At 40.0% G+C, this 25333-nt stretch overlaps 1 protein-coding gene across 9 annotated transcripts in view; it reads right to left on the reverse strand.

Moving 5' to 3' along the window:
• Window positions 1-25333, reverse strand: part of Eif4g3 (eukaryotic translation initiation factor 4 gamma 3) — a 239339-nt gene that overhangs the window by 7830 nt on the left and 206176 nt on the right. For all 9 annotated transcript variants that reach the window (XM_042688417.1, XM_042688416.1, XM_042688413.1 and 6 more), the window contains 5 exons: window positions 25085-25257; window positions 15051-15176; window positions 13938-14019; window positions 11434-11532; window positions 94-240 (listed from right to left, as the gene is read on the reverse strand). In XM_042688417.1, coding sequence (XP_042544351.1) covers window positions 94-240; window positions 11434-11532; window positions 13938-14019; window positions 15051-15176; window positions 25085-25257 — 627 coding nt within the window. The remainder of the gene's footprint in view (window positions 1-93; window positions 241-11433; window positions 11533-13937; window positions 14020-15050; window positions 15177-25084; window positions 25258-25333) is intronic.

Genomic DNA, 25333 nt, shown 5'->3' on the forward strand with positions numbered 1-25333 from the left:
AACTTTCGTGACGTTAAAGGACGTGAGAACTGAGAGGACCTCACAAGAATCCTTTCTGTAATGAAAGCAGGGAAGGTGGCATGGCATCTGTACCTCCACCCAGTCAAAGATCTGCTCATCATTTGCTTTGTCCTCAATGATGAGTTTCTCAAGCCGCTGATATAATTCTTCAGCAGAGAGGTCTTTCTTTGAAAGTGCTTCAGAGGAACAGGAACTGTCAGTCTCTAAAAAGTCCAAATTCTGAAACAAAATGTTGAACATATTAATATAGTTCAATAGTATTATCATCTGGCGAGGAAAACAGAGCCATGGACACTATCTCTTACTTGACGCGTGATAAAAATGAGCAGGAGAGCTATGTTTTATTTGCTATTTGAAAGACTGATATTCCATTATAATTTTGAATTATTGCTCCTTTTTGTTTTTGTTTTGGTCAGTTGTGGGGCTTTAACTCAGGGTCTGGGCATTGTCCTTGAGCTCTTTTGGCTCAAGGCTAGCACTCTGCCACAGTGCCACTTCTGGTTTTCTGGTGGTTCATTTGAGGTTAAGAATCTCACAGAGTTTCCGGCCCTGCTGACTTTGAACTGAGATTGTCATATCTCAGTCTCCTGAGTAGCTAGAGTCATCAGGTGTGAGCCACTGGTGCCTGGCTGCTCCTTAACATACTAGATACCTTTGATTCTTTGTTTGTTTGTTTTTTTAAAAAAAAGCCTGGCTGGGAAGGTGGCTCAGTGATAGAATGCTTGCCTTGCATGCATGAAGCCCTGGGTTTGATTCCACATAAACAGGAAAAGCGAGAAGTGGTGCTGTGGCTTAACTGGTAGAGTGCTAGCCTTGAGCAAAAGAAGCTCAGGGACAGTGCCCAGGCCCTGAGCTCAAGCGCCAGGACTGGCAAAAAAAAAAAAAAGCCATTACATGACTTATGTAACTGTAATCCCTCTATATATCACCTTTACAATAAATGGAGCCAGGCAAGAATACATTTTTCTTTTCTTTGTTTTCCTCCCCCCCCCCCCCCCCCTCCTTCCCTGTGCTAATTCTGAGGCTTTAATTCAGGGTCTGGCATTCTCAACTTGGCTTTTTTGCTCACTGCTGGTGCTCTACTACTTGAGCCATGCATCTATATTTTTGCTGGTTAATTGGAAATAAGAGTCTTATAAAGTTGTCTGCACCACTATTCTCAGATTTTCTGAGTAGATAGGATTATAGCTTTAGCTTCTGGTACTTGGCAAGGACACAATTCAATGATCTTTTTGTGATCACAGGTTAATATTAGTATTACTACAGGGAAGTGGTGCTGTGGCTCAAGTGGTAGAGCGCTTGCCTTGAGCTGAAGAGCTGAGGAATAGTGCCCAGGCCCAGAGTTCAAGCCCTATGACCAACCAAAAAAAAAAAAAAAGATACATATAAATGCCAAGTATTACTACAGAACAGCTGTTAAAACTATAGTTTTGGCTTTAAGTCCTTCAAGTACTTCTTGACCACTGAATCTGAGAGAAATGCTATAAATTGTTTAATTCTTAGGTAGTTAAAAAAAATCTATGACTAAAATTGTTGATAGTTTTCAAGATATAAGATATAAAATATATAGGTATGCTTGTTTTTTGCAGTTTCACTACATAAAAGCCATAAAGACTAATGCATTAACTGGTGTCAGTGGTTCAAATCTGTAATCCTAACTACTCAGAAGGGTGAAATTTTGAGGATCAGCCAGCTTGGGCAGGAAAGTCTGAGACTCTTATCTCCAATTAAATACCTCCCCCCACTCCCAAAAAAAACCCAACAAGACCAAAACACAAAACTAAAAAAAACAACAAAAAACCCGGGTCCTGGTGACTCATGTCTGTAACCCTACTTACTCAGGAGGTTGAGATTGTAACTAGAAGCCAGTCCAGGTAGGGAAGTCCATGAGACTCTATTGCCAATTAACTACTAAAAAGCCAGAAGTGGAGCTATGACTCAAGTGTTAAGAGCAAAAAGGGGAGACAGTGGCCAGGCCCTAAGTTGAAGCCCTACTACTGGCATCAAAAAACCAAAATTAAACTAAAAGAAAAACTGCATGAAAGTCAAAATCAATCCACATTAAGATTTGCTCCACTACCTTGGAAGACTTCTTTACACAGTATAATCCTCTAGTTTAAATTACGTTTTACATCCCACTGTTTTGTTCCTGTCATTTATATACCATTTCTAAATATTTCTTATAAGGGTCTGGAAATATGGTTCAACACTACAATTTTTCTGACTGAGTATCGACAAATTATTATATCCTCATAGTCCAATATACACAGAAAAGAACAAGATTGGGCTGGGAAGGTGGCTCAGTGGTAGAATGCTTGCCTTGCATGCCTGAGGCCCTGGGTTCGATTCCTCAGCACTACATAAGCAAAAAGAAAAAAGCCAGAAGTGGCACTGTGGCTCATATGGTAGAGCGCTATCCTTGAGCTGAAGAGCTGAGGGACAGCGTCCAGGCCCAGAGTTCAGGCCCCATGACCGGACCCCACCCAAAAAAAATTAAGAAAAGAACAAGATCATAGCCATAAGCTCTCTTAATAATAGGCAATCTCAGCTGGGCCCTGGTGGCTCATGCTTATAATCCTAGTACTCAAGAGGCTGACATCTGAGGACTGTGGTTTAAAAGCCAGCCCAGGCAGGAAAGTCTGTGATATTTTTCTTGGCTAGTCCTGGGGCTTGAACTCAGGGCCTTGGCACTGTCCCTGAGCTTCTTTTGCTCAATACTAGCACTCTACCACTTGAGCCAAAGCACCACTTCCAGCCTTTTCTGTATATATAGTACTGAGGAATTGAACCCAGGGCTTCATGCAAGGCGCAAGCACTCTACCACTAAGCCACATTCCAGTCCTTTGTGCGATTCTTTTTTTTTTTGGTCGTGGCTTGAACTCTCAGCCTGGACGCTGTCCCTGCACTCTTCAGCTCAAGGTAAGTGCCATCAGGTTTTCTGGTGGTTAATTGGAGATAACAGTCTCCCAAGACTTTCCTGCCCAGGCTGGCTTTGAATCGTGATCCTCAGATCTCAGCCTCCTGTAGTTAGGATTACAGGGGTGGGCCACCAGTGCCCGGGTCTCTGTGAGATTCTTATCTCCAATTTACCACTAGAAAATCAGAAGTACTGCTATGGCTCAAAGTGGTAGAGTACTATCCCTAAGCAGAAAAGCTCAGGGACAGCACCCAGGCTCTGATTCAAGCCTCATGACCAATTAAAAAAAAAAAAAAAGAATCTCACAAAGGACTGGAATGTGGCTTAGTGGCTTAGAGTGTTTCTATATAAGCTTTCTTTCTGGAACCCAGAGCTGGGCTTTGAATTTATAGATGAGCTCACCATTACCTCCTGATAGTTGTTCTAGGGTTCCCAGAAAAAGGTTATCAATACAACTATTTGTAAGAATAGTGAAAAGTCATGATACAAAAGGCAAAGTATGTAAAACCTCCATTTGCCGCCAGATGCTGGTGGCACACACCTATAACTGTAGCTACTCAGGAAGCTGAGATGTAAGGATCTCCCAGGCAGGAAGTCTGTAAGACTCTTATGTCCAATTAACCACCAAAACAGGCCAGAAATGGAGGTGTGACTCAAGTGATAGTATATAAAAGCTCAGGGACAGAGCCAGGCCCTGAATTCAAGCCCCAGGACTGGTACCAAAAACAACCACCACATCAAAAACTTTGGTTTTCTAACTGCCCTTTAAGAACAACATCCAGGGCTGGGAAGGTGGCTCAGTGGTAGAGTGCTTGCCTTGCATGCATGAGGCCCTGGGTTCAATTCCTCAGCACCACATAAGCAGAAAAAGCTGGAAGTGGCGCTGCTGTGTCTCAAGTGGTAGAGTGCTAGCTTTGGGCTGAAGAGCCGAGGGACAGCACCTAGGCCCAGGGTTCAGGCCCCACAACCGACAAAAAAAAAAAAAAGGTACAACATCCATAATATGGCAGGTAAGTGAAGTCAGTGATTTGAAAACATACCATTTAATCCCCACAAAAATCCTATGGTTGGTATTACTACCATTATGTTAGTTGTTTAAAGTTACATATTAAGTTGGAGAAAACTGGAATTTGATTTTGAGGCACCTTTCCCTAGAACATGGGGCATGGTTGGAAATCTGGAGGCAGGAGTTTAGTATTGTTAAATATTGTCAAATCACTGTTGATGTTACTGTTTAAGTATTTCTTTTAATGCTTATTTCTGGAGTGAAGCTTAGTTTAGATTATCAGGCAACCAGCAAGCTGGAATCCTGACTGTTTTCAACATTTCACAGATGCTTGGAGAGAGAAACTATACTGCAACCCTAGATCCAGAAGCCACTGTCTCAGCCATGACAATTTTGGTGTTCTCCATTTCTACCCAGGCCAGAGGGAACATACTTGCCTATGGCTCAATAGAAGGCCTGTGACTGGTATAAACATAGCCCTCCATCTGCATAAGGGACTGCACCATTATTCACCAGATAACCTTGCTACGCCCACTTTTGGCCATAAAACAGGTTTATCAACTCACTTTTTAAGTCAGCAAGGGGCTGACTTCCTATTTGGTTCTGTAATATCAGGCCCTAAGCCTAGTGAAATGGTTTTTCTCTCTTTTCTTACTTTTTTTTTTTTTTGGTCTTTTGTTCGTCGTGGGGCCTGAACTCTGGGCCCAGGCACTGTCCCTCAGCTCAAGGCTAGTGCTCTACTGTTTGAACCACAGCACCACTTCCAACTTTTTCTGCTTATGTAGTGCTGAGCAATCGAACCCAGGGCCTTGTGCATGCAAGGCAAACACTCTACACACTGACTCACCTTCCCAGCCCCCATACTTAATTTTTATCATTAGTTGAGTGGGCAGAGCTGGGATGCAAAGAGAAGACAGGGATAGTAGTGGTGAGGGCAGTAGCAGCAGTGTCAGCTACAATAGCAATAACTGGAATTCTTACACAGAGCGGCTGGGAGAAAAAGACAAGGAACTGGGGGCTCTGGATGTAGGAAGAGTTCCATTGAGCTGTCAAGCCCTAAAGGGCAAAATCTTAGATAACCTGGTCCCAAGAGTTTTAAAGGCACCACTTGCTGCTGCCTTCTGCTGCCAGAAGCCAGAATTACAACTCTTACCTGTCAAGGTCACTGGTGGCTAAAGCCTGAATGAAGCATTATGCCTCTAAACAAGTGCTTAGAGCCTTAAGCCTGTGGCTTCTGAAACCTAGAATAATGAAACTTAGAAATGTAAGCCTCTGGGTCCACCAGTTCAAACCCTAGGCCTTGGGCACTCAAGGACCTGGGATTGCCAGCACTGGCAGTTTCTTCTTCCCATCTGGGTAGACAGCTGAAATTTCAGGTTTATCTGGCTTCAAACCAGAGTGCATGCTTTTATTTCTCCTGGAGTAGAATTTTGAGTCAAATAGTAATTACATAACTGTATAATATTATATGTATATATTATAAAATATATGAGGAATTATTCATGTTGTTTTGTCATAAATTTTATCTGTATCTATGTCTTTTTATTTCAGACTAAAGGGTTCTTGTTGGCAGGTTTGCTGGCAATAAACTCTTATTTTTTTGTTAGTCATGGGGCTTGAACTCTGGGCCTAGGTGCTGTCCCTGAGCTCTTCAGCTCAAGGCTAGCAATCTACCACTTAAGCCACAGTGCCACTTCTGGTTTTCTGGTGGTTTATTGGAGATAAAGAGTCTCATGGACTTTCCTGCCCGAGCTGGCTTTGAACTGTGATCTCAGTCTCCTGAGTAGCTAGGATTATATGAGTGAGCCACCAGGGCCCTGCAACTCACTTAACTTCTTAAAATACATTATTTTATTTATTTATTTATTGGTTGGTTGTGGGGCCTGAACTCTGGGCCTGGGCACTATCTCTTAGCTCTTCAGCTCATGGCTAGCACTCTACCACTTGAGCCACAGCACCACTTTCAGCTATTTCTGCTTATGTGGTTCCGAGAAATCAAACCCAGAGCCTCATGCATGCAAGGCAAGCACTCTACCACTGAGCCATCTTCCCAGACCCTAAAATAATAATTTTTTTACTTCATTATTCAAAAGACATTTTGCCAGACAGAATTATTGCTTTATAGTTTATTTTTTTCAGTCCTTTAAATATATCATTTTGGGGTTGGAGGTATGGCTCAGCTGCTAAAGCACTAGCCAATGAGTGAGGTACTGAGTTTGTGTCCTGGTCTTGAACCGAAAAAGAAAAAGAAATAAATGTATTAGCCCACACTTGTGACACTCAGTAATTAGCATTAATTGTAAAAAGGGGTTTCATCGCAGTATTTCCATAATATACATTATGTGCTTTGAACAAGACTTGTATGGTTTCTGATAAGAAAATGGAAGTTAATCTTACTAAAGATTTGTTTTATGTGAAAACGTATTTTGTCAGGGGAGGACAGTACTGAGACCAAATTCAGGGCCTTGTGCTTGCTAGTAAGTTTTTCAGAGAGGGTCTGATACTGCTCAAACTGCTTTGGCTCACAGATCTTCCTACCTCTGCCTCCTGAGTAGCTGCGATAACAGGAGTTCTCCATCAAGCCTGGCAACAATCATTTCTATCTTGCTGTTTTCTCATTGTCTTGACCTTTGGAAAGTTGCATTACTTAGGCTTCAGTGTGGATTTCTTTGAGATTATTCTCTTTGAAGTTCACTGAGATTCCTGGATGTGCAGATTCATTTTAGTTAAATCTGGACAGTTTGAAGCCATTGTTTCTTCAAATATTTGCCCCTCTCTTCTAACACCACCTCATGTATAAGTTGGTATGCTTGATTGTATTCTACAGGTTCTATCCATTTTTCTTGAATCTTTTTGTTCCAGTTCCTCGGACTGAGCAATTTCAATTGCCCTATCTTCAAGTTTGCTGATTCTTTCTTCTGCTGCTCAGATCAGTTGTTGAACTTTCTAGTTAACTTTTCAGTTTATCTATTTCAATTTTCTAGCTTCAGAATTCCTATTTGCTTCTATCTTGCAATTATTTATTGATTCTCTATTCTGTATTTGTTCATACATAATTCTCTAGAGTTTTCTTTAGTTCTTTATCCATGGTTTCCATCAGTAATTTGAGCATATTTATATATACCATGTTCCCAGGAATGTTTTCTGCAAATTTACGTTGTTATTTTTGTGTGTGAATAGCCACTCTTCCTGATTCTTTGTGTGCTTTAGAATTGTTCTCTATGTATGTGGTACTGAAGATGAAACTAGAGCTCATGACTGTTATACATATGCTCTACCTCTGAGCTACTCTCCTACACCGGTGGCACCAAAGAATGGAACCATAGCTTCACGCATGCTAGACAAGCACTACCACTAAGCCACAATCCCAGCCCCATTATTTGTTTTTAAAGATATTACCAAACATTTTTCAAGGACTAAAGTAGTTGCTATGTGTAGTCACTGAAATCTCGTAACTCTTATCTATAGTAGTCAGTAGTTTACTGAGGTTTCACTGAGTAGTGTGGGAATCTAGTAAGAAATAGAGGGAAAGAGAAAGGAGATGGAAGTAGAGATAGGAAGGGAGGAAACGTTTCATTTCCTTAAATGCTTTGACAAATACACACTGGAAAGCTTCTTTAGTGTGAAAGGGTTAAAACAAAGACCAGCCCCCTGCACCAGGCCCCTTAAGTCAACTATCAGGTAGATTAAAATACATAATCTAATCCTTGAAGGACGAAGTCCTTACTGCTTAGCCTGGTAGCAGCAAGCTATACTGTAAACAATGTATAGCCATTCCTGGCTGTCTGCCATAGTACTGAAAAATGTCAAAATTCACCACATTCTTTTCTCATAAAAAATGTGCTTGACTGGATTTCACAGTCCCTAAACAGTTGGCTCTAAAAGATCTTGCTTTCAGTGGAAGATTGATTTTGGAGCATCTGTATCTATTTCTATTTCTATGGCAATACTGGGGTATGAACTCAGGGCCTTGAACTTTCAAGGCAGGCATCAAGGCTGGCAGGCACTCAACAATTTGAGCCACTCCACCAGTCCCCACAGAATGAGTTAGAATACTAAACCAATCATACATTTCTGTGCAATTACTTTGTTGTCTATCTTTTTCATTCACCAGTGGATTTAATTTTGTGACCATTTTCTTGTGAAAGTTTTCTCTACATAAATAATAGAATACTAATGCAGTTTTCTTGAGCCATTTGTTTGGTTCTGGTAGCAGAGCAATGCAGGTCTGTCTTAGAATGAGTTGGGAAGCCTCTCCAATTTCCTAGAAGAATTGGTATAGAATTCTTCTCTTGAATTAGTAATATTTGCTCTTTAACTGCTTGTAGAAATAACCAGTGAAACCTCAGGTCCTGGAGTTTTTATTTGTGGGAACATTCCCCACCCCACCCTCCCAGGCTTCGCCTCTAGGCCTGGGTGCTATCCTTGAGCTTCTTTGGCTCAAGGCTGGTGCTCTCCCTTGAGAGCCACAGTGCCACTTCTGGCTTTTTTGAGTAGTTTACTGGAGATAAGAGTCTCATGGAGTTTCCTGCCTAGGGTAGCTTTGAACTTAGATTTCAGCCTCCTCTACAATCCTTAGATTTCAGCCTCCTGAATAGCTAGGATTACAGGTGTAAGCCACCAGCGCCAGCTTGTGGGAAGACTTTTTTTTTTTTTTTGGCCAATACTAGGCTTGAAACTCAGGGCCTAGGCACTGTCCCTGAACTTCTTTTGCTCAAGGGTAGCACTTTACCACTTGAGCCGCAGTACCACTTCAGGCTTTTTCTGTTTATGTGGGACCAAGGAACCAAACACAGGGCTTCATGCATGCAAGGCAAGCACTCTACCAGTAAGCCACATTCCTAGCTCAGTGGGAACACTTAACTAGATAGTCTGGATACATATCTCCAGATAGCTTCAATAGTTTTACTTACTTTGATGCAGTTAATGAGTTTATTAGCATAAAAACTAAATGTAAAAATTTTCATATCCACTTTTGTTGGTGTACTAGGGATTAAGTATGAGGGCCTTATACTTATGTAAGAATTCTACCACTTGAACTAGCCCTTATGCTTTTCTTCTTTTTCTTCTGGTTCTGTAGAAACTCCTGCCGCCGCCACTATGTAACTGGGAATGTATCTGTATGCTATAATGCCTAGCTAACTTATCAACTCCTATGAACAGAATCCATAATAATTATCATCTTTTTCATTACTAATACCGGTAATCTATGCCTGTCTGTTTTTAAAAATCAGTCTGGCTAGAGGTTCATACTTTTTTGGGGTGGGGGAAAGTCGAGAGGGGAAAAACTGGGAGAGAATGAGGGAGGGAGTGACACTCTTCCAAAGGAAATATACTTATTACCTGACTTATATAACTGTAACCCCTCTTACATCACCTTTATAATATATATATGTGTATATATATATTATTTTATTTATTTATTTTTTTGGTTGGTTGTGGTGCCTGAAATCTGGGCCTGGGCACTGTCCCTCAGCAATTCAGCTGAAGGCACTCTACCACTTGAGCCACAGCACCATTTCTGGCTTTTTCTGTTTATGTGGTGCTGAAGAATAGAACCCAGGGCCTCATGCATGCAAGGCAAGCACTCTACCATTGAGCTACCTTCCCAGCCTTATAATAAAATTTCAAAAATAAACAAACTTTTTCTAAGAACAGGCTTTTGACTATTGACTTTTCTCTGTTGCGCTGATTCCACTGATGGGTAATGTATTTTTTTTTTAAACCATTTTATTTTTTCTATTTGTTTTCTTTTCTCTTGTTTTTTGATTGGGGGGAGGTCATAGTGGTGTTTGAACTTGGGGCTTTGTGCTTGCTGGACAGATACTCTGTCACTTAAACCATGACCCAAGCTTGTTCCTATTTTTCTTCCTACTTTCTTCTTGGCATGTGCTCTATCACGGGGGAACAGTTCAATCTCTCTAATTTCTTAAGGTTGAAGCTAAGGTCATTGCTTTGTGACCTTTATATTTTTCTAAATATAGGTGCTCTGTGGTTAAAAAACAAAACTCATTTTATTGTAAATAACTCCATAAATGTACTATTCATAGTTACTTATTTCATTATACACTAAAGTATATTAACATATTTAGATAATACTTATTAAATTTTTTTGTGTGTGGTGAAGACTTATGTTAAGGCTTTTTTCTTCAAAGGTCCTTTGGCTTGCTTCTTCTGAAGCCCTGGTAATACTGAAATGTACCCAATTCAACTTCTTCCCTGATCTGTGAATGAGTTCTTAGAACCATGGCAGTAATGCTCCCCACTGTGCCTGGACTACAACCACAATGAAAGCTAAAGTCCACAGCAACATAATGTATTGTATTAACTGACACTTACGTTAACTTTATTGTTTCTTATTGTTTGATTTTGAGACAAAATCTTGCTACGTTGCCAGGCTAGCCTTAATCTACTGGGCTAAAGTGATCTTCCTGCGTTAATATCCTGAGTTGCTGGTACATACTATTGTATCCAGTGCAATATATTTACCTTCAAGTAATTACCAGATTTTTTTTTTAACAACAATGATTTTTTTTTTCCCCTCCTTCATGACTTGGTTGCCTGATTCAGCTTTAGTTTTCTTCAGGTGTTTTTATTATAATTATTAATTTGTATATGTGGTACTTGGGTATGAACTCAAGAGTTTTGTGTAGCTATGCACTGGACACTTCAGCCATCAAGGTATCTCATTGTTTTTCTGTTACAGTTTTTGGAGACAGGTCCCGATGTGTAGCCCACAGTGGTCTCAATCTCATTATCCTCATGCCTGAGCTTCCCAGCCTCCCACAATGCCCAACTTCTTCCTGTGTTTATAAGATCATTTAGAGAAATTATTTCTGTCATTCCTTGGTCTAATACAATTTTATACTTGCTTCTACTTCACACCCTACAATCCTTTCTTTAGGAACAGGGCCAGACTTCATGAATCTTGGGGGCTTCTGCCTTACAGGATTGTGATCTAGCTACCAAGTCAGTAAGTAGGCTAGCTATGGTTCAGGTTTTAAGGTTCTTCAAATTATTGTCTGTGGAGTTTCAAACAGTAAGCTTATCTCCAGTCCTCTACCTCCTAAGGGGAATTCTAGTTCCCAATACCCACCAGATTATCTGGCTGATTTTATGCCTGCTTTTAGATTCAGTGCTCCCTATACTTGTAGCTTTAGTTATATCACCCCTGCTTTATTTAGCAACTTCATTTCTGGTTTACTGAAAGTTTGTTTGCTAAGTGTGGCAAGTCTTGTAATTTTTCTCTTGTTTTTAATCTTATATCAATGACTTTAATTACTGTGGCCTTCAAATGACACCTTGACTAAGCTTCTTATTTTGATCATTAATGATGATGGTACTGATGATGATGGTACACTCAGTACACCACTTGAGCTACATTGACACAACCTTTCTGGTTTTGATAACCAGTAGGTGACAAAGGCACCATCATTTCCTCTACGAAACACATCAAGTACAAACAGAAAGACCTGATCTGTGTTCTTACCTGCTCCAAGAGAAAATTATGTACATCTTCTCCGTCTGGCAAAAAGTCCTTCCAGCTAAGATCAGCCTCTCTCCATAAGGCTCCTACTTTCTTATGGCTCTAAAATAGAGATTCAGTCTATTAGCTTCCACAGGGTAAGAAGAAAAAGGCTATTTCAGGTAAAAAATGTAGAACCCTAAGGACTGGAATTCAATTCGATTCCTTATTGAGATGTCAGTCTCTTAGGACTCATCTTTCAAGGAGAGTAAATATTCATGTCTTGCCTGAATATATATAAATTTAACGTAGTGCTTAAAGTATATAGCTCCTTATGGATCAATAATTTATTTATCAGATGACTAGTCTGGGAACAGCGAGTTGGTATTTGGAATTATTAGGTATTGATCACTAAAAAGCATCCAAACACAGATTTTATAATTCAGTACTCTCTTCCTAGATAACTCTTACATCTGTACTATCTGTTGAAGCCATTCACAAATCACCTTGGAATCACTCTTCTTAGTAAGTCACATTTATACTTCTGATATAAGAATGCTTAGACAACTGTTCCTGAGCCAGCCATGAGAGCTATTTCTGGGCCAGAACACAGTTTGAATCCAAGAAACGGCAGAAAAGAACAGCTGTGAGCTAGAAAAACAGGAAGAGGTGCAACTCTACTGCCTGATCAAAGGGACACTGATGATGGAAAATGCCAGGGTTTGAGGCTATGGCTGTCATTTACAAAGATGGCCAAGTTATTTCAAAAAGTAACTTGACCAAGGCCTAGCTCAGACCTCTAAGACAATATGATTGTATTTACAAGTGGAAATATGATTTGTTTAAAAAATTAAGTGTGAGTTTTAAATACTAAATAAATTAGAGTGAAAAAAGAAATGAAAATCTGAACTTAAAAACTAGAGCTCAGCCAGACATAGTGACTCATGCTTCTAATCCCAGCTACTTGGGAGACAGAGATAAGGACTGTGGTTCCAAGGCAGTGCAAGTAAAAAGGGAGGGAGATACCATCTCAATCAATAAGATGGATGTGGTGATGTATGCTTGTGATCTGTTATGTGGGAGGCCCTAGACAGGAAGACTAGAGTTAAAGGCACAAAATCAAGACCCCCCCCCCAAAAAAAATTACTAAAGATTAAAAAAAAAAAAAAGAAAGGTCTGGGTATATGGTTCATCTGGCAGACTACCACCCAACTAGCAAGTGCAAGGCCCTGGGTTCAAACCTAAGTACTACCAAACAAAAACAAATGAACAATAAAAAACCCCCATAAGACTCAATAAGTACTATATAAAAAGCCTATCTTTATCTGTGGGACTTATTACATGTGATTCTGAAAAAGCATATGATAGCTAGCTGATGAGGAGATACTCTCAGTCAGGACCATGTTGTTTTCATCTGTGTTGAAAGCATAGCCCTTAATTATGTGAAAATACTATATGGCTCCCCCAAAGTAAATGGTGCCCAAAAATAAGGTAAAAGTTACAATAAGCCTTCCAAGGCAAAAAGTATGTGCCTAATTGAAGTGATGAAAATTTTAACATGACTTTAGTGGAAGTTGGAAAATTGTAGCAATATTCAAGATACAGAGTATGAATTAAGATCCAGCTTTGTTTGTTTACTTTTTGGCAGAACTGGGACTTGAATTCAGGGCCTGGGTACTGTCCCCTGAGCTTCTTTTGCTCAAGGCCAGAATCATCTGTATTAATTTCTAACCAGATTAGCATCTGAATCAAAAGTAACAAAATTAACAATGTTATAAATTATATCTTACTCTGAAACAGTAGGGTTATTTTGTTGGTGATGGGACTATAACTCAGGGCCTAGGTGTCCCTGAGCTCTTTTGCTCAAGGCTAGCGCTCTGCCACTTTGAACCACAGAACCACTTCTGGTTTTGAGTGGTTAATTGAAGATAAGAGTCTCACAGGCCTAGGCGCCGGTAGCTTACGCCTGTAATCCTAACTACTCAGGAGGCTGAGATCTGAGGATCATGGTTCAAAGCCAGCCCAGATAAGAAAGTCCGTGAGCCTGTTATCTCCAATAAACTACAAGAAAACCAGAAGTGGCACTGTTAGAGTGCTCGCCTTAAGCTGAAGAGCTCAGGGAGAACACCCAGGCCTAGAGTTCAAGCCCCATGACCCACAGGGAAAAAAAATTTTCACAGGGACTTCGCTGTCCCTGGTTTCATTGAATTCTATTACAAAATAATAATGTAACAATTTTCTTTCAAGGAAAGACAAAATTACCAACCACAAATAAAATATGTCTCAAGATTATTTAGAACTATATCAAATCTAGTTGAGACTAGACAAATTTTTCTGAAGTTATTAGTAAACAGAAAGACAAATACACTTCTAAAGAAAATGAGACTGAGTCAGAGACCTCATTCTCTTCAAAGGCTAAAAGGAAATAAACTCATACACCAAGACCTAAGCAGATCACAGAAAGACCCAAAATCAAGACCAATGCCATTCCTGAGGTGCCTTGAATCTGATACTCAGTTAACACTCACCATTTGTTTGCATAGAAGGTGCAATATTTCAGAAAGCAATACCCCAGCTCTTCCAACAGGAAGTAAAGGTTTGCTAAATTCTCTGAAAAAGACAGGAGCAGTAATTAAGTCCCTCTGACCAAATTCTTTCTTCTGGACAAGCAGACAACTATGCAACTAAGTAATACTGGGCAAGCCAAAGCTTTAGGACAAACTCTAAAAGTCCTGTTTAGTAGGAGTTCAGAGAGTTTAGGTTCACCTTAGGATTTGTGGAGAAGATAGGGACTTCAGAAAGATTTTATCTTTCTTTAACCACTCCATAATATGTAGAAACAATACAATGATCAGCCTTATTTAGTAATCTGTTTACTTATATAAGCTCTACTTCAAGCCAAAAAGAGAAAAGTAACTTAAATAACAGGAAGTTGTAAAGCATATTATAAAGTGCTTTTATAGAAAAAAAAGATCTTTAGAATATGGATGAAGCAGAAACAGCATTTTTTTTTATAGTCTAAATCAGTCTTTTCCTATACTGTGAAAAAGTATCAATAATTCCTCAAAAGAAAAAAAAAGATTCTACTGAGTGTTTATTCAGCTAGAAAATGCTGGATATTAAGGCTAAATTTTTCTTAGTGGTTGGTTTTACTATAGGAGTCTCATAGTCTTAAATGTCCATAATGTGATCATCAATCTCTAAGAAGACACAAAAATATATAGAGTTTGATTATACAAACAGGTTTGGGAGAAAACACCAATGTAGTAAAGAACCTAAGTACAGGCCTATAAAATATAACATTGCATTGATTCCTCACTCATACCTAATCTAGGAATTCTCTTTTATAATCATGAGAAAATGTGACAACCTTACAAGCTACCTATGATGTGAAAATGTAACAATGACTAACACAAAAGGCAGATTCATATTAAGTTACATGACTCCTGAACCATTCCTATAATCACTGCTATCCTTGACAGACCACAGGATCATCAGGTTTCTAACAAGTCTCCAACACAGATGTTATACAATGAAACATTATCAATGAGTAATCCTGAATCCAGGCTGCTGACTCAGACTTCTGGAACCACAAACTGCTCAGCACTAAGCTAGATAGCCAGCAGGTAAGTACAACTTACATGATAAGTTCTCTCATGGAGATTCCTCCTTCTTTTAACATGGGGGTCACCAGTTCAGCAAGGTACAGCCAAATATGAGGAATATCAATGGCCATGTCATCTGCTAATTCCAAGGTTTCTGAAAAACTGAAAATGAACAAGAAAATTCAATGCAAATATAAGTGAAGTTAAATTGAAGCCAAAGATCAGTTACTCGGTAAACACATTAGTAAGTACCTGCTATGTTAGGCAAACAACTTGTCTGGCAAACAAACTGACATTTTCAAAGAGCTTAAACTAGTGTATGAACATCACAGTCACCAAGCTTGTCCAAAGCACTGACCAAACAAGCACTACAATGCAGGCCAGACATAAGGAGAAAAATAAGACAAGCTTCCATTCTCTAGAGGATGGATAATAGGAAAGGTGGATGACTGTGACAACTGACAGCATTATTAATATTACCTTAACTATTGCAAGTTACAAACCATTGTACCTTGAAAGAAAAGTGAAATAAAATAAATGCAAATTCAGTATAACACAAAAGCAGTGGTGTTCTTAACGACATGGGAGGCTAAGACAAAAGGATGTCAAGTTTCAAGGTAGTAAGTAGGCACATAAAAACAAATAAAAAACCAACCAATCAAACAAACAAACAAAAGGCTGGAGGGATGGCTCAAGTGGCAGAGAGCCTGCTTAACAAACAGGAGACCATAAGTTCAAACATGAATATGGTAAAAAAACAGCAACAAACAAACAAAAACTTGAGTCAGACACAAAAGGTGAGCATAGTTTTATGGAAAATCATAGCTAATCATTTTAAATGTTTAATGTTTATAATTTACCAAGCATGAAAGTCTGTAGGACTCATCTGCAATTAACTACCAGAAAACCAGAAATGGTGCTGTGGCTCAAAGTAATAGAGCACTAGTCTTCAGTGCACAGGCCCTGAGTTCAAGCCTCACAACTGGCAAAAACAAACAAACAAACAATATAAAAACACCTATGCATACTGCAAGTTATTAGGTAAGGGAGGTAGGAACAAAGGGACCAAGAACAGGTGAAACCTGTATTTGCAACCTTTTTTTAAAGCTCTGCTTTTTTTTTTTTTTTGTCGGTCATGGGTCCTGAACTCTGGGCCTGGGCACTGTCCCTCAGCTCTTCAGCTCAAGGCTAGTGCTCTACTACTTGAGCCACAGTGCCACTCCTGGCTTTTTCTGCTTATGTGGTGCTGAGGAATCGATCCCAGGACCTCATGCATGCAAGGCAAGCACACTACCACTGAGCCACCTTCCCAGCCCAAGGCTCCGCATTTGTAAAAGTGTATGCTTTTCTACTTCAACTGCACATTCAAGCCATAGAATGCCAACTCAGCTCAGAATGGATGTCAAGTTTCATGTCATAAAATTTTCACTTAAAGAGAACTCCCCCAATGGGATGGGGTCTCCTTGGAGCTATTGTTACTGAACTCTTGGTCCTTAATGTCTGCTTTCCATCCTCACAGCTTACAATTATTTGACATATACCTGCTACATAATATACTTGACTGTTTTCTCATTATGTACATGCTTTCAGCTGTTATGTGCCACTGATGGAACACAATCTGGCTGCACTCCAGGATTCTGGGCTAATCACTTGACCCTGCAAGTTCCTGTCAGTGAACTATCAGCATAGGTTAAACTACTTAATATGCCCAAGAAAATTTGCGATGATTTTTTTACACTGATGATGTTTTAGCAGAGTATCCATTGTTTTCACCTCATACTACAAATAAATTATATGCATACTCTAAGTTTGGTTTTCTACTTCTTGGTCTGGAAGTTTATCAGGAGAGTCTTAAAAAAACAAGTGGTACTGGGTGTTGGTGGCTTATTCTTGTAACCCTAGCTACTTAAGAGGCTGAGATCTGAGTATCAGGGTTCAAAGCCAGCCCAGGAAGGAAAGTCTGTGAGTCTCTTAGCTCCAATTATCCATCAAAAAGCCAAAGGTGGAGCTCTGGCTCAAGAAATAGAATGCTAGCCGTGAGGACAAAAAGCTCAGGGTCAGTGCGTAGGCTTTTAGTTCAAACCTGAGCACTACCACACACACACACACACACACACACACACACACACACACACACACACACACACACACACACACACACACACACACACACACACACACCTCTCAATTGGTCAAATCCTTATTGATAAAAACCATTTTGGTATCTCTCCTTCTGAGCACTCACATGCTGTTTTCTGCTTGCCTGCTTTAAACCATATCAACTTTATTATTATTATTATTTTTTTTTGTTGGGCGTGGGGCTTGAACTCTGGGCCTGGGTGCTGTTCCTGCACTTTTCAGCTCAAGGCGAGCGCTCTACTGCTTGAGCCACAGCGCCACTTCCAGTTTTCTAGTGGTTTTATTGGAGATAAGAGTCTTATGGATGTTCCAGCCTGGGCTGACTTTGAACCGTGATCCTCAGATCTCAGCCTCCTGAGTAGCTAGGATTATAGGCGTGAGCCACTGGTGCCCGGCTCAACTTTATTCTTTTACAATTTTTTTCCCCATAGTCCTGAGGCTTGTTCTGGGTACTGTCCTCCTGAGCTTCTTTTCCTCAAGGCTAGTACTCTACCACTTGCGCCACAGTCCCACTTCTGGCTTTTTCTTTTATGTGGTACTAAGAAATTGAACCCAGGGCTCCATGCATGCTAGGCAAGCACTCTAACACGAAGCCACATTCCCAGCTGGCTAATAGGGTTTTTAAAGTACAAGCCCGTAAGAGACTTTAGTGTGATTATTTTATCAGCATACAAACGGAGTTTCATTGTACCTCAATTCAATGTATCTCAGCAACTACTTTCTCAGTCTCCTTTATTCACTTTCTCTCCTTTTTTTTTTTTTTGTCGGTATTGGGGCTTGAACTATGGGCCTAGGCGCTGTCCCTTAGCTCTTCAACTCAAGGCAAGTGCTCGACCACTTGAGCCACTGCGCCACTTTTCTGAGGGTTTATTATAGATAAGAGTATCACAGACTTTTCCTGACCAGGTTGGCTTTGTACCTCGATCCTCAGATCTCAGCCTCTTGAGTAGCTAGGATTATAGGTGTGAGCCACCGGCACCCGGCTTCCTTTCTTCTTTAAACAAGTGTCAACAGGTTCACTCCTATACTTTCATATACACATATAAAGTCCTTCAATCATAATCATCCTCATTAACTCTATTTACCTAAACTCTCCCACTGACACCTGCTCCCAGCAGAGCCTGTTTTATTTTGCTGCCAATTAATTCTTTGGCATGATGAGAATAAACATTCTAGGTATGCAAAAACTCTAGGTAATTTGTGTTTGCATTACTACACTGCCAGAACTCTACCTTTCACAATGCTTATCTTCTTCAGGTTAAATAAGCTCCATCACACCCTTGCCTTCTGATATACACATATAAGAATCCATTTTTTCCCCACATATTAATGACAAACTAGCCAAATAAATTAAGAAAATAATTTTAACTAACAAGAACAACAACAAAAAATTTATGGGATGGGAGGAGGTTGGGAATGTGGCTTAGTGGTAGAGTGCTTGCCTAGCATGCATGAAACCCTGGGCTCAATTCCTCAGTACCACATAAACAGAAAAAGCTGGAAGTGGCATTGTGGCTCAAACTGTACAGTGTCAGCCTTGAGCAAAAAGAAGCTCAGGGACGGAGCCCAGGCCTTGAATTCAAGTACTAAGACTGAGAATAAAATATTTAGGCATAAATCTAACCAAAGAGGTAAAAGACCTGCATACTGAAAACTCAAAAGAAGAAAACATGAATGGACACCTGGGTGCTGGTGGCTCACACTTGTAATCCTAGCTACGCAGGAGGCTGAAATTGAGGATTGCGGTTCAAAGCCAGCCCAGGTGGGAAAGTCTGTGAGACTCTTATCTCCAATTAACCACCAGAAAAGTTCTGTGGCTCAAGTGGTATAGCATTTGCCTTGAGCTGAAGAGCTCAGGGACAGCGCCTGGGCCCAGAGTTCACTACCGACCAAAAAAAAAAAAAAAAAATAGAAAAATATCTTAAACTGATGGATTAGAAATATTAAAATTGTGAAAATGTCCACAAGACTCAAGGTAACTATAGATTCAGTGAACTTCCTACAGAAATTCCAATGTCATTTTTTTCATAAAAATATGGACAATCTTTAAATCTGTACAGAATCACATGACTCCAAAAAGTCAACCTGAAAGCATGTACATAATGAGAAAACAGTCAAGTATATTATGTAGCAGGTATATGTCAAATAATTGTAAGCTGTGAGGATGGAAAGCAGACATTTGTACAGACCACACAAAACCCCCAGAAGTCAGAGCTGAGAGAAATGACAGTGTCAGCAATAAGCGGTGTTTGGAAAACTAGTTATCTAAATGTAGAAGAATAAAACTAGATCCTTATAATATGTATAAACATCAACTCAAAAGTGGATTAATGATGTAAATGTAAAACCTAAAATTATAAAGCTACCCAAACAGAGGAGGAAATGTAAGAGAAATGCTCCACAATACTGGTCTGGGCAATCAAGTTAAGGATGATCCAAAGACAGCTAAGAAAAGCAAAGACAGCTAAATAGAATTATATTAGACTAAAATGCTTCTGCAGAGCAAGGTTACAATACTTTCCCCACAGAATGGGTAAAACAATTTGTCAATCATAATTGTTAATCTAATATGGGGCTAATACTTCAAATATATAAGCAACTAGAACAAATCATTAGCAAGAAAACAACTCTAAAAACTGGGCAAAGGAACTGAACAGACATTTCTCAAGTGAATACGGACAAATGACCAAGAGACACATGAAAAAAGTTCTCAGGGAGCTGGGGGTTTAGCTCAGTGGAAGAGCACCTGCCTGGCGAGCGCAAGGCCCTGAGTTTGATCCTAAGCTCTGGGGAAAAAAAAAAAAAGAGAGAGAGAGAGAAAAAAAAGTTCTCAGTATAACTAATTGTTGGGTAACGCATTTATAAGATTATCTCTTTGTTGCTTTGTATGTCCCTCCCCCATAGTATAACCCCTGCTTTCACTATATTTGATGTCAGTATAACTTGTGGAGGAGATGGGGAAAAACCAGTTGTTTAAAGATACAGGTGGACCTGTTGCAACAATGAGAAGTACAAGTTGTCATGTCCAAAACGAGCTTTACGACGTTGGTGGGGGGGGGGGGGGGAGGAGAAGGATTGGGATTGGGGGGGAGGGGGGAGGCTGGGAAGGGAGGTGAAGGGTAAACAAAGGAGGAGGCTGCAATGCTTGGTAAGAAATGTACGCATTATCCTGCCCATGTAATTGTAACCCCTCTGTACAGTATGTTCACTGCCACGCCACATACACTTGGTTGAAACTTTTGGAATGAAAGGTTCTGGACAGGAGTGGAGCCTGGCATAGACTCAAGCCCTAGGCATCCCCCAGGAGTTGGTGGAGAACTGGATTCCCTAAAAAAGACAATCTGGTCAGACTTAACCCGTTTTCTCTGAGAAAGAGAAGTTCCAGTGTGTCTGCTGCTCACCACAGTGACCCAGGGCCCAGTGGCAGGATGCCTGCCCTGTGCCCTGACAAGTCCCACCTGGGAGAGCGTTGGTCATGCCTCCAGGCCAGTTCAGGCCTGCCATTGTATACAACTCTTGTTTCCTCCTCTAACAAGCAGCTCAGTATCCAACCACCATTGGAACCCAGTCCGAGAGGTACAATGGAGAAGAAGCTGCCGAAGCAAGCGTTTGGAAAGGAGCAGAGATCACAGCAGGCAAAGCAGCCATGAAGATGTGTCTGCAAGGAGTCTTTAGCTGGGTTCAGCAAAGAGAGGCCTGCACAGGTGGGCGGAGCACTTCCATAAAGCTGCCTGTGGTGGATAGATGGCTTCTGATTTGACATTGACAACAGAATAAGGGACTGCAAGTTCAATGAATAGTCTCTAGCCAGAGAAACAAGGTCAAACGCTTAATTTTCTGCACTTCCAGTGGTTCCTGGTATTTCCAGCTGAGTGAACATCTTTCTGTGACCAGTGGGTGCCACGCCACCTTCTGCGGAGTCTGCGTGAGAGATTGTGTTGGACAAAGAGCTTCAAGGAAGCATGCCCCCAGGAAGGGGGTGTTGGTTCAAGGCTTCCCATACACTTGGCTGCACCTTTATAGCCTCTACCTTTATTCTTACTATATTCTTCTTGGCTGTACATTCGTTGCCTTTATTCTCATTTTGGCTATTTTTCTATTGATCCGCGAACAGAGCATGTTGTATTTTTCCAGTCCAATAGAGATGGCTTCTCTAAGTAATAAAGACTAAGGCCAAAGATTAAATGTGGGCAATCCCCCAATCAATCTATTATCTGATGTGACGCTGCCTCCAGAAACTCCTACAACTTCACAAGCGGTTTTGCAGCTCACACATAGTAAATATAGAGACTTAAAATTTCCAGATATGTCCAACAGACAAAATCAATAAATTAAACTAAGTTAGAAAGAGTTATCCTAGTAGTTTAGAGAGTTCTAAAAAAGAAGAGACCTCTGATTATATAAGAAAAAGAAAGATTCTCCCAACAGTTATGATTAAGTTTAGTCCAACTTACGTTATAGGGAATAGATGGTGTTTTCACACAAAATATAAAGTTAGTAACATATTTCCTGAACCAACCAAGAACCATTTCCTTATACAGGAGCTTATAAAGATGAAATTAGTTGGATAAAAATAAAATTAAAAAGAGTATAATGTAAGTACAGCCCTGTCTTAGGTTTGTTAATTATTAAACATAAAAAAGGCTGAATAGATGACGTATTCTATTAAACAATATGCTAGACTTGTTTCACACCACTTAGCTTAAACAGTTGGTGGGATAGTCATTAATTTTCATGTAATTCATCAATGCTTTGCCTTTAAAAAAATTGATTACGTGCTTAAATAAACAAAGAATCTATGTCACAATCACACACTGTATAAAAATGTTAATTCTCCTCAATAAAGATACACTCAGATGCAATTCTTTTGAGTCTGTGTCTGTTTGTCACTTCGCCGACTCCTTTGCCCACCTATCCTGAGATCCCTGTCCCGTCGGTCCCAGTGCTCCGGCCGAGCTGGTCCGTCGCAGTTCACAAATAAAATAAAATAAAATTTTAAAAAAAAAACAAAAAACTAATTGTTGGGGAAAATTAAAACCACAGTGTAATATCACATCTCATCTGCTTCAGTGCTACTGAGAATTCAGGTAAGAGAACAGGGGTGTAAATTAGTACAACTATTATGATAAACAATAATGGAGTCCCTCTACTGGGTATATATCCAAAGGAACAGAAATCAGTATGTCAAAGGAACGTTTATTGCAGTGATATTCTTAATAGCCAGGATACAGAACCCAATATATATTTTTATTCAACTGAATCCTACTCAACTATAAAAAGATATGAATGCTACCATCTGACATAATGGATGAACTAGAAGGCTATTTTGTAAGTGAAATGAAACAGGCACACACAGACTAAACCAAGTTCCTCATGTATATGTGGGACCTGAAATGACCAAGGCTTCAAAACATATGCAGGTATTTTGTGACTGGAATGAGAAAAATAACTAATCCAGATGGCTTGGTGTTATCTTTATGGGGGTTTTACATAGGACAATAATGTTCGCAGATGAAAGAGTGTTTTAGAGGAAAATTCCAAAAGACCCAAGCTTTATTTACAAAGCCTATTTGAACTTTTTTTTTTTTTTTTTGTCGGTCGTGGGGCTTGAACTCTGGGCCTGGGCGCTGTCCCTCAGCTCTTCAGCTCAAGGCAAGCACTCTACCACTTGAGCTACAGCGCCACTTCCGGTTTTCTGGTGGTTTATTGGAGATAGGAGTCTCACGGTCTCTCCTGCCCGGGCTGGCTTTGAACCGCGACCCTCAGATCTCAGCCTCCTGAGTCCTATTTGAACCTTTTTTCCACTTTTCTACACTGTAGCAGTACATCCATGAAGGGAAGAAATGGAAGATTACTAAGGACCATGCACGTAGAGACCTTTTGCTTCCCAGAGGAAGCTGAGTAGAAAGTGCTTCCCCAACTGCTTCAAAGTAAGTATCCCAGAAGCAAAAGCATGTGGGGCTGGGAACGTGGCTTAGTGGTAGAGTGCTTGCCTAGCATGCATGAAGCCCCGATTCCTCAGTACCACATAACCAGAAAAAGCTGGAAGTGGCACAGTGGCAAGTACTAGAGCACTAGCCTTGATCACAGAAGGGCTCAAGGATAGAGGCCAGTCCCTGAGTTCAAGCACTGGGACTGGACAAAAAAAGAGGCACATTAAGATCTGATTTGGGATACTCTTCTATTGTATCATGCAAGCACAGAGGATGCTGGAGTTTCTGTAGCTCCAATGAAATGGTCTCCTTGGATAGTCTCGCCTATATAAAACTCAGGGGCCAGGGTGTAGTTCAGTACTTGCTTAGCATGTGCAAGGCCTTGATTTGACTCCCAGCTCTGCAAAAAACAAACTAAAGATTTACCAGGAATCAAGAAATTCTGATGTACTTGCAAGAAGGCTTTTGGTACATAATGACAAGGGGTTATCTCTTTGTTTCCATTTAGGAAAAACAGATGCTAATTGTCAGGCATCTATATGAAGAAATAATACAACTAAAGATAATAGTTTAAAGATGGCCAGTTAGGTCTAACTAATATGAAAAAAAATTAGGCCTCGACTCATTTCTTTATAAAAGGAAACAGGGATGGAAAGTGATGGAATAATTGTATTTATTTTATTTACAGTTCAAATAAGAAGTCAAGGTTCTGTACTTACTGAAATAGCATCAAGGAAAGTGAAGCCACCAAGGATGTCTAGATTGCTAACATTTATCTTTAGGAAATCATAGAAAGGAAAATACAGCTGTCTGAGAAATCCTAAAAACTAAGATAGTACCTCAAGTTCAACCACAGCCAATGAAATAAGCTATAATTTTTTTTTAAGCTATAATTTTTGAGATATTTCTAGATATGAACAAACTACTGAGTATTTCTAAGAGAGAGAGAATATAGTAATCAGTAACTTAAGTTTTTTCATTTCTAGAATATTCTGGTGAAATTTACCATTATATCTGAGTAAAATCCATATTGATAATATCGATATTAAAGTTATTTCAACTGCTGGGTGCTGGTGCTCATGCCTGTAATCCTGTACTCAGGAAGATGAGATCTGAGGATCACATTTCAAAGCCAGCCTGGATAGGAAAGTCCAGGTTCTATACATCACCTTTACAATAACCATAAAAAAAAAAAAAAGTTATCACGGGCTGGGAAGGGGGCTCAGTGGTAGAGTGCTTGCCTTTGCATGCATGAGGCCCTGGGTTCAATTCCTTAGCACCACATAAGCAGAAAAAAAAAAGCCGGAAGTGGTGCTGTGGCTCAAGTGGTAAGGCACTAGCCTTGAGCTGAAGAGCTGAGGGACAGCGCCCAGGCCCAGAGTTCAGGCCCCACGACCGGACCAAAAAAAAAAGAAAAAGTTATCACAACTGCAGGTACTAGGGGATTGAAACTACAGTCAAGTTGGTTTGGAACAGAACTCTGGACAGTGAAGATATACATACATGAACATTTTGGCAGTAGCGGGGGCAACTCATAATTGAACTCAGGGCTGCAAATTCTAACACTTCACCCATATCTATGGTCTTTTAGCTTTTAGTTCATTATCCAGATAGTCTCTTGCTGACTTGATCAGGCAAAGCATGAAAAGTTAAAACCTCTGTGAGTATCTGGAATTAGAGCTGTGTGCCACCACTCCTAACAAAAAAGCTTTTTTGCTTCAAGAAACGTTCAAGTTTATATTAAAATAAATTGGTATAGGGTTCAGAGTTAGCCTGAGACTAAAATCTGCTGAATTACTGACATTATGATGTAGATTCAAGAATTACACAAAGGAAATGAACAGATAACCTGTATGTCCTAATATAATCAATAAAATGTCATTGTATCAATCAACGTATCAACAATATATCATATCAATATTACAGTAGACAAAATTTTCATCTGTAGAAAAGTACACAAGAGCCTAGCAACTGAATGCTACTCATGAGACTACTAACCCTTTGAAAAAGTCCAGTTTGGTCAGTTTTTCAGACTGTACCAGCTGATAGAGTAATTGGCCCATGTGATCCCTGGTGATCTGGCTCCTTTCCAGGGTGGACTCCACTCCTACTTTCACGAAAACATGTAGCAGATCCTGGGCATTCAGCTCTTCTACACACTGCATAGCTTCCTGTTTCAAACAATACATAAAGGCTTGCTCAAAAATCTGCTGTGAAGGTAATTTTTAAATCTTGTACTTAGACAAC

Source organism: Dipodomys spectabilis, unplaced genomic scaffold, assembly GCF_019054845.1.
Source record: "Dipodomys spectabilis isolate Male_0828 unplaced genomic scaffold, ASM1905484v1 ptg000118l, whole genome shotgun sequence".
NCBI classification, from domain to species: Eukaryota; Metazoa; Chordata; class Mammalia; order Rodentia; family Heteromyidae; genus Dipodomys; species Dipodomys spectabilis.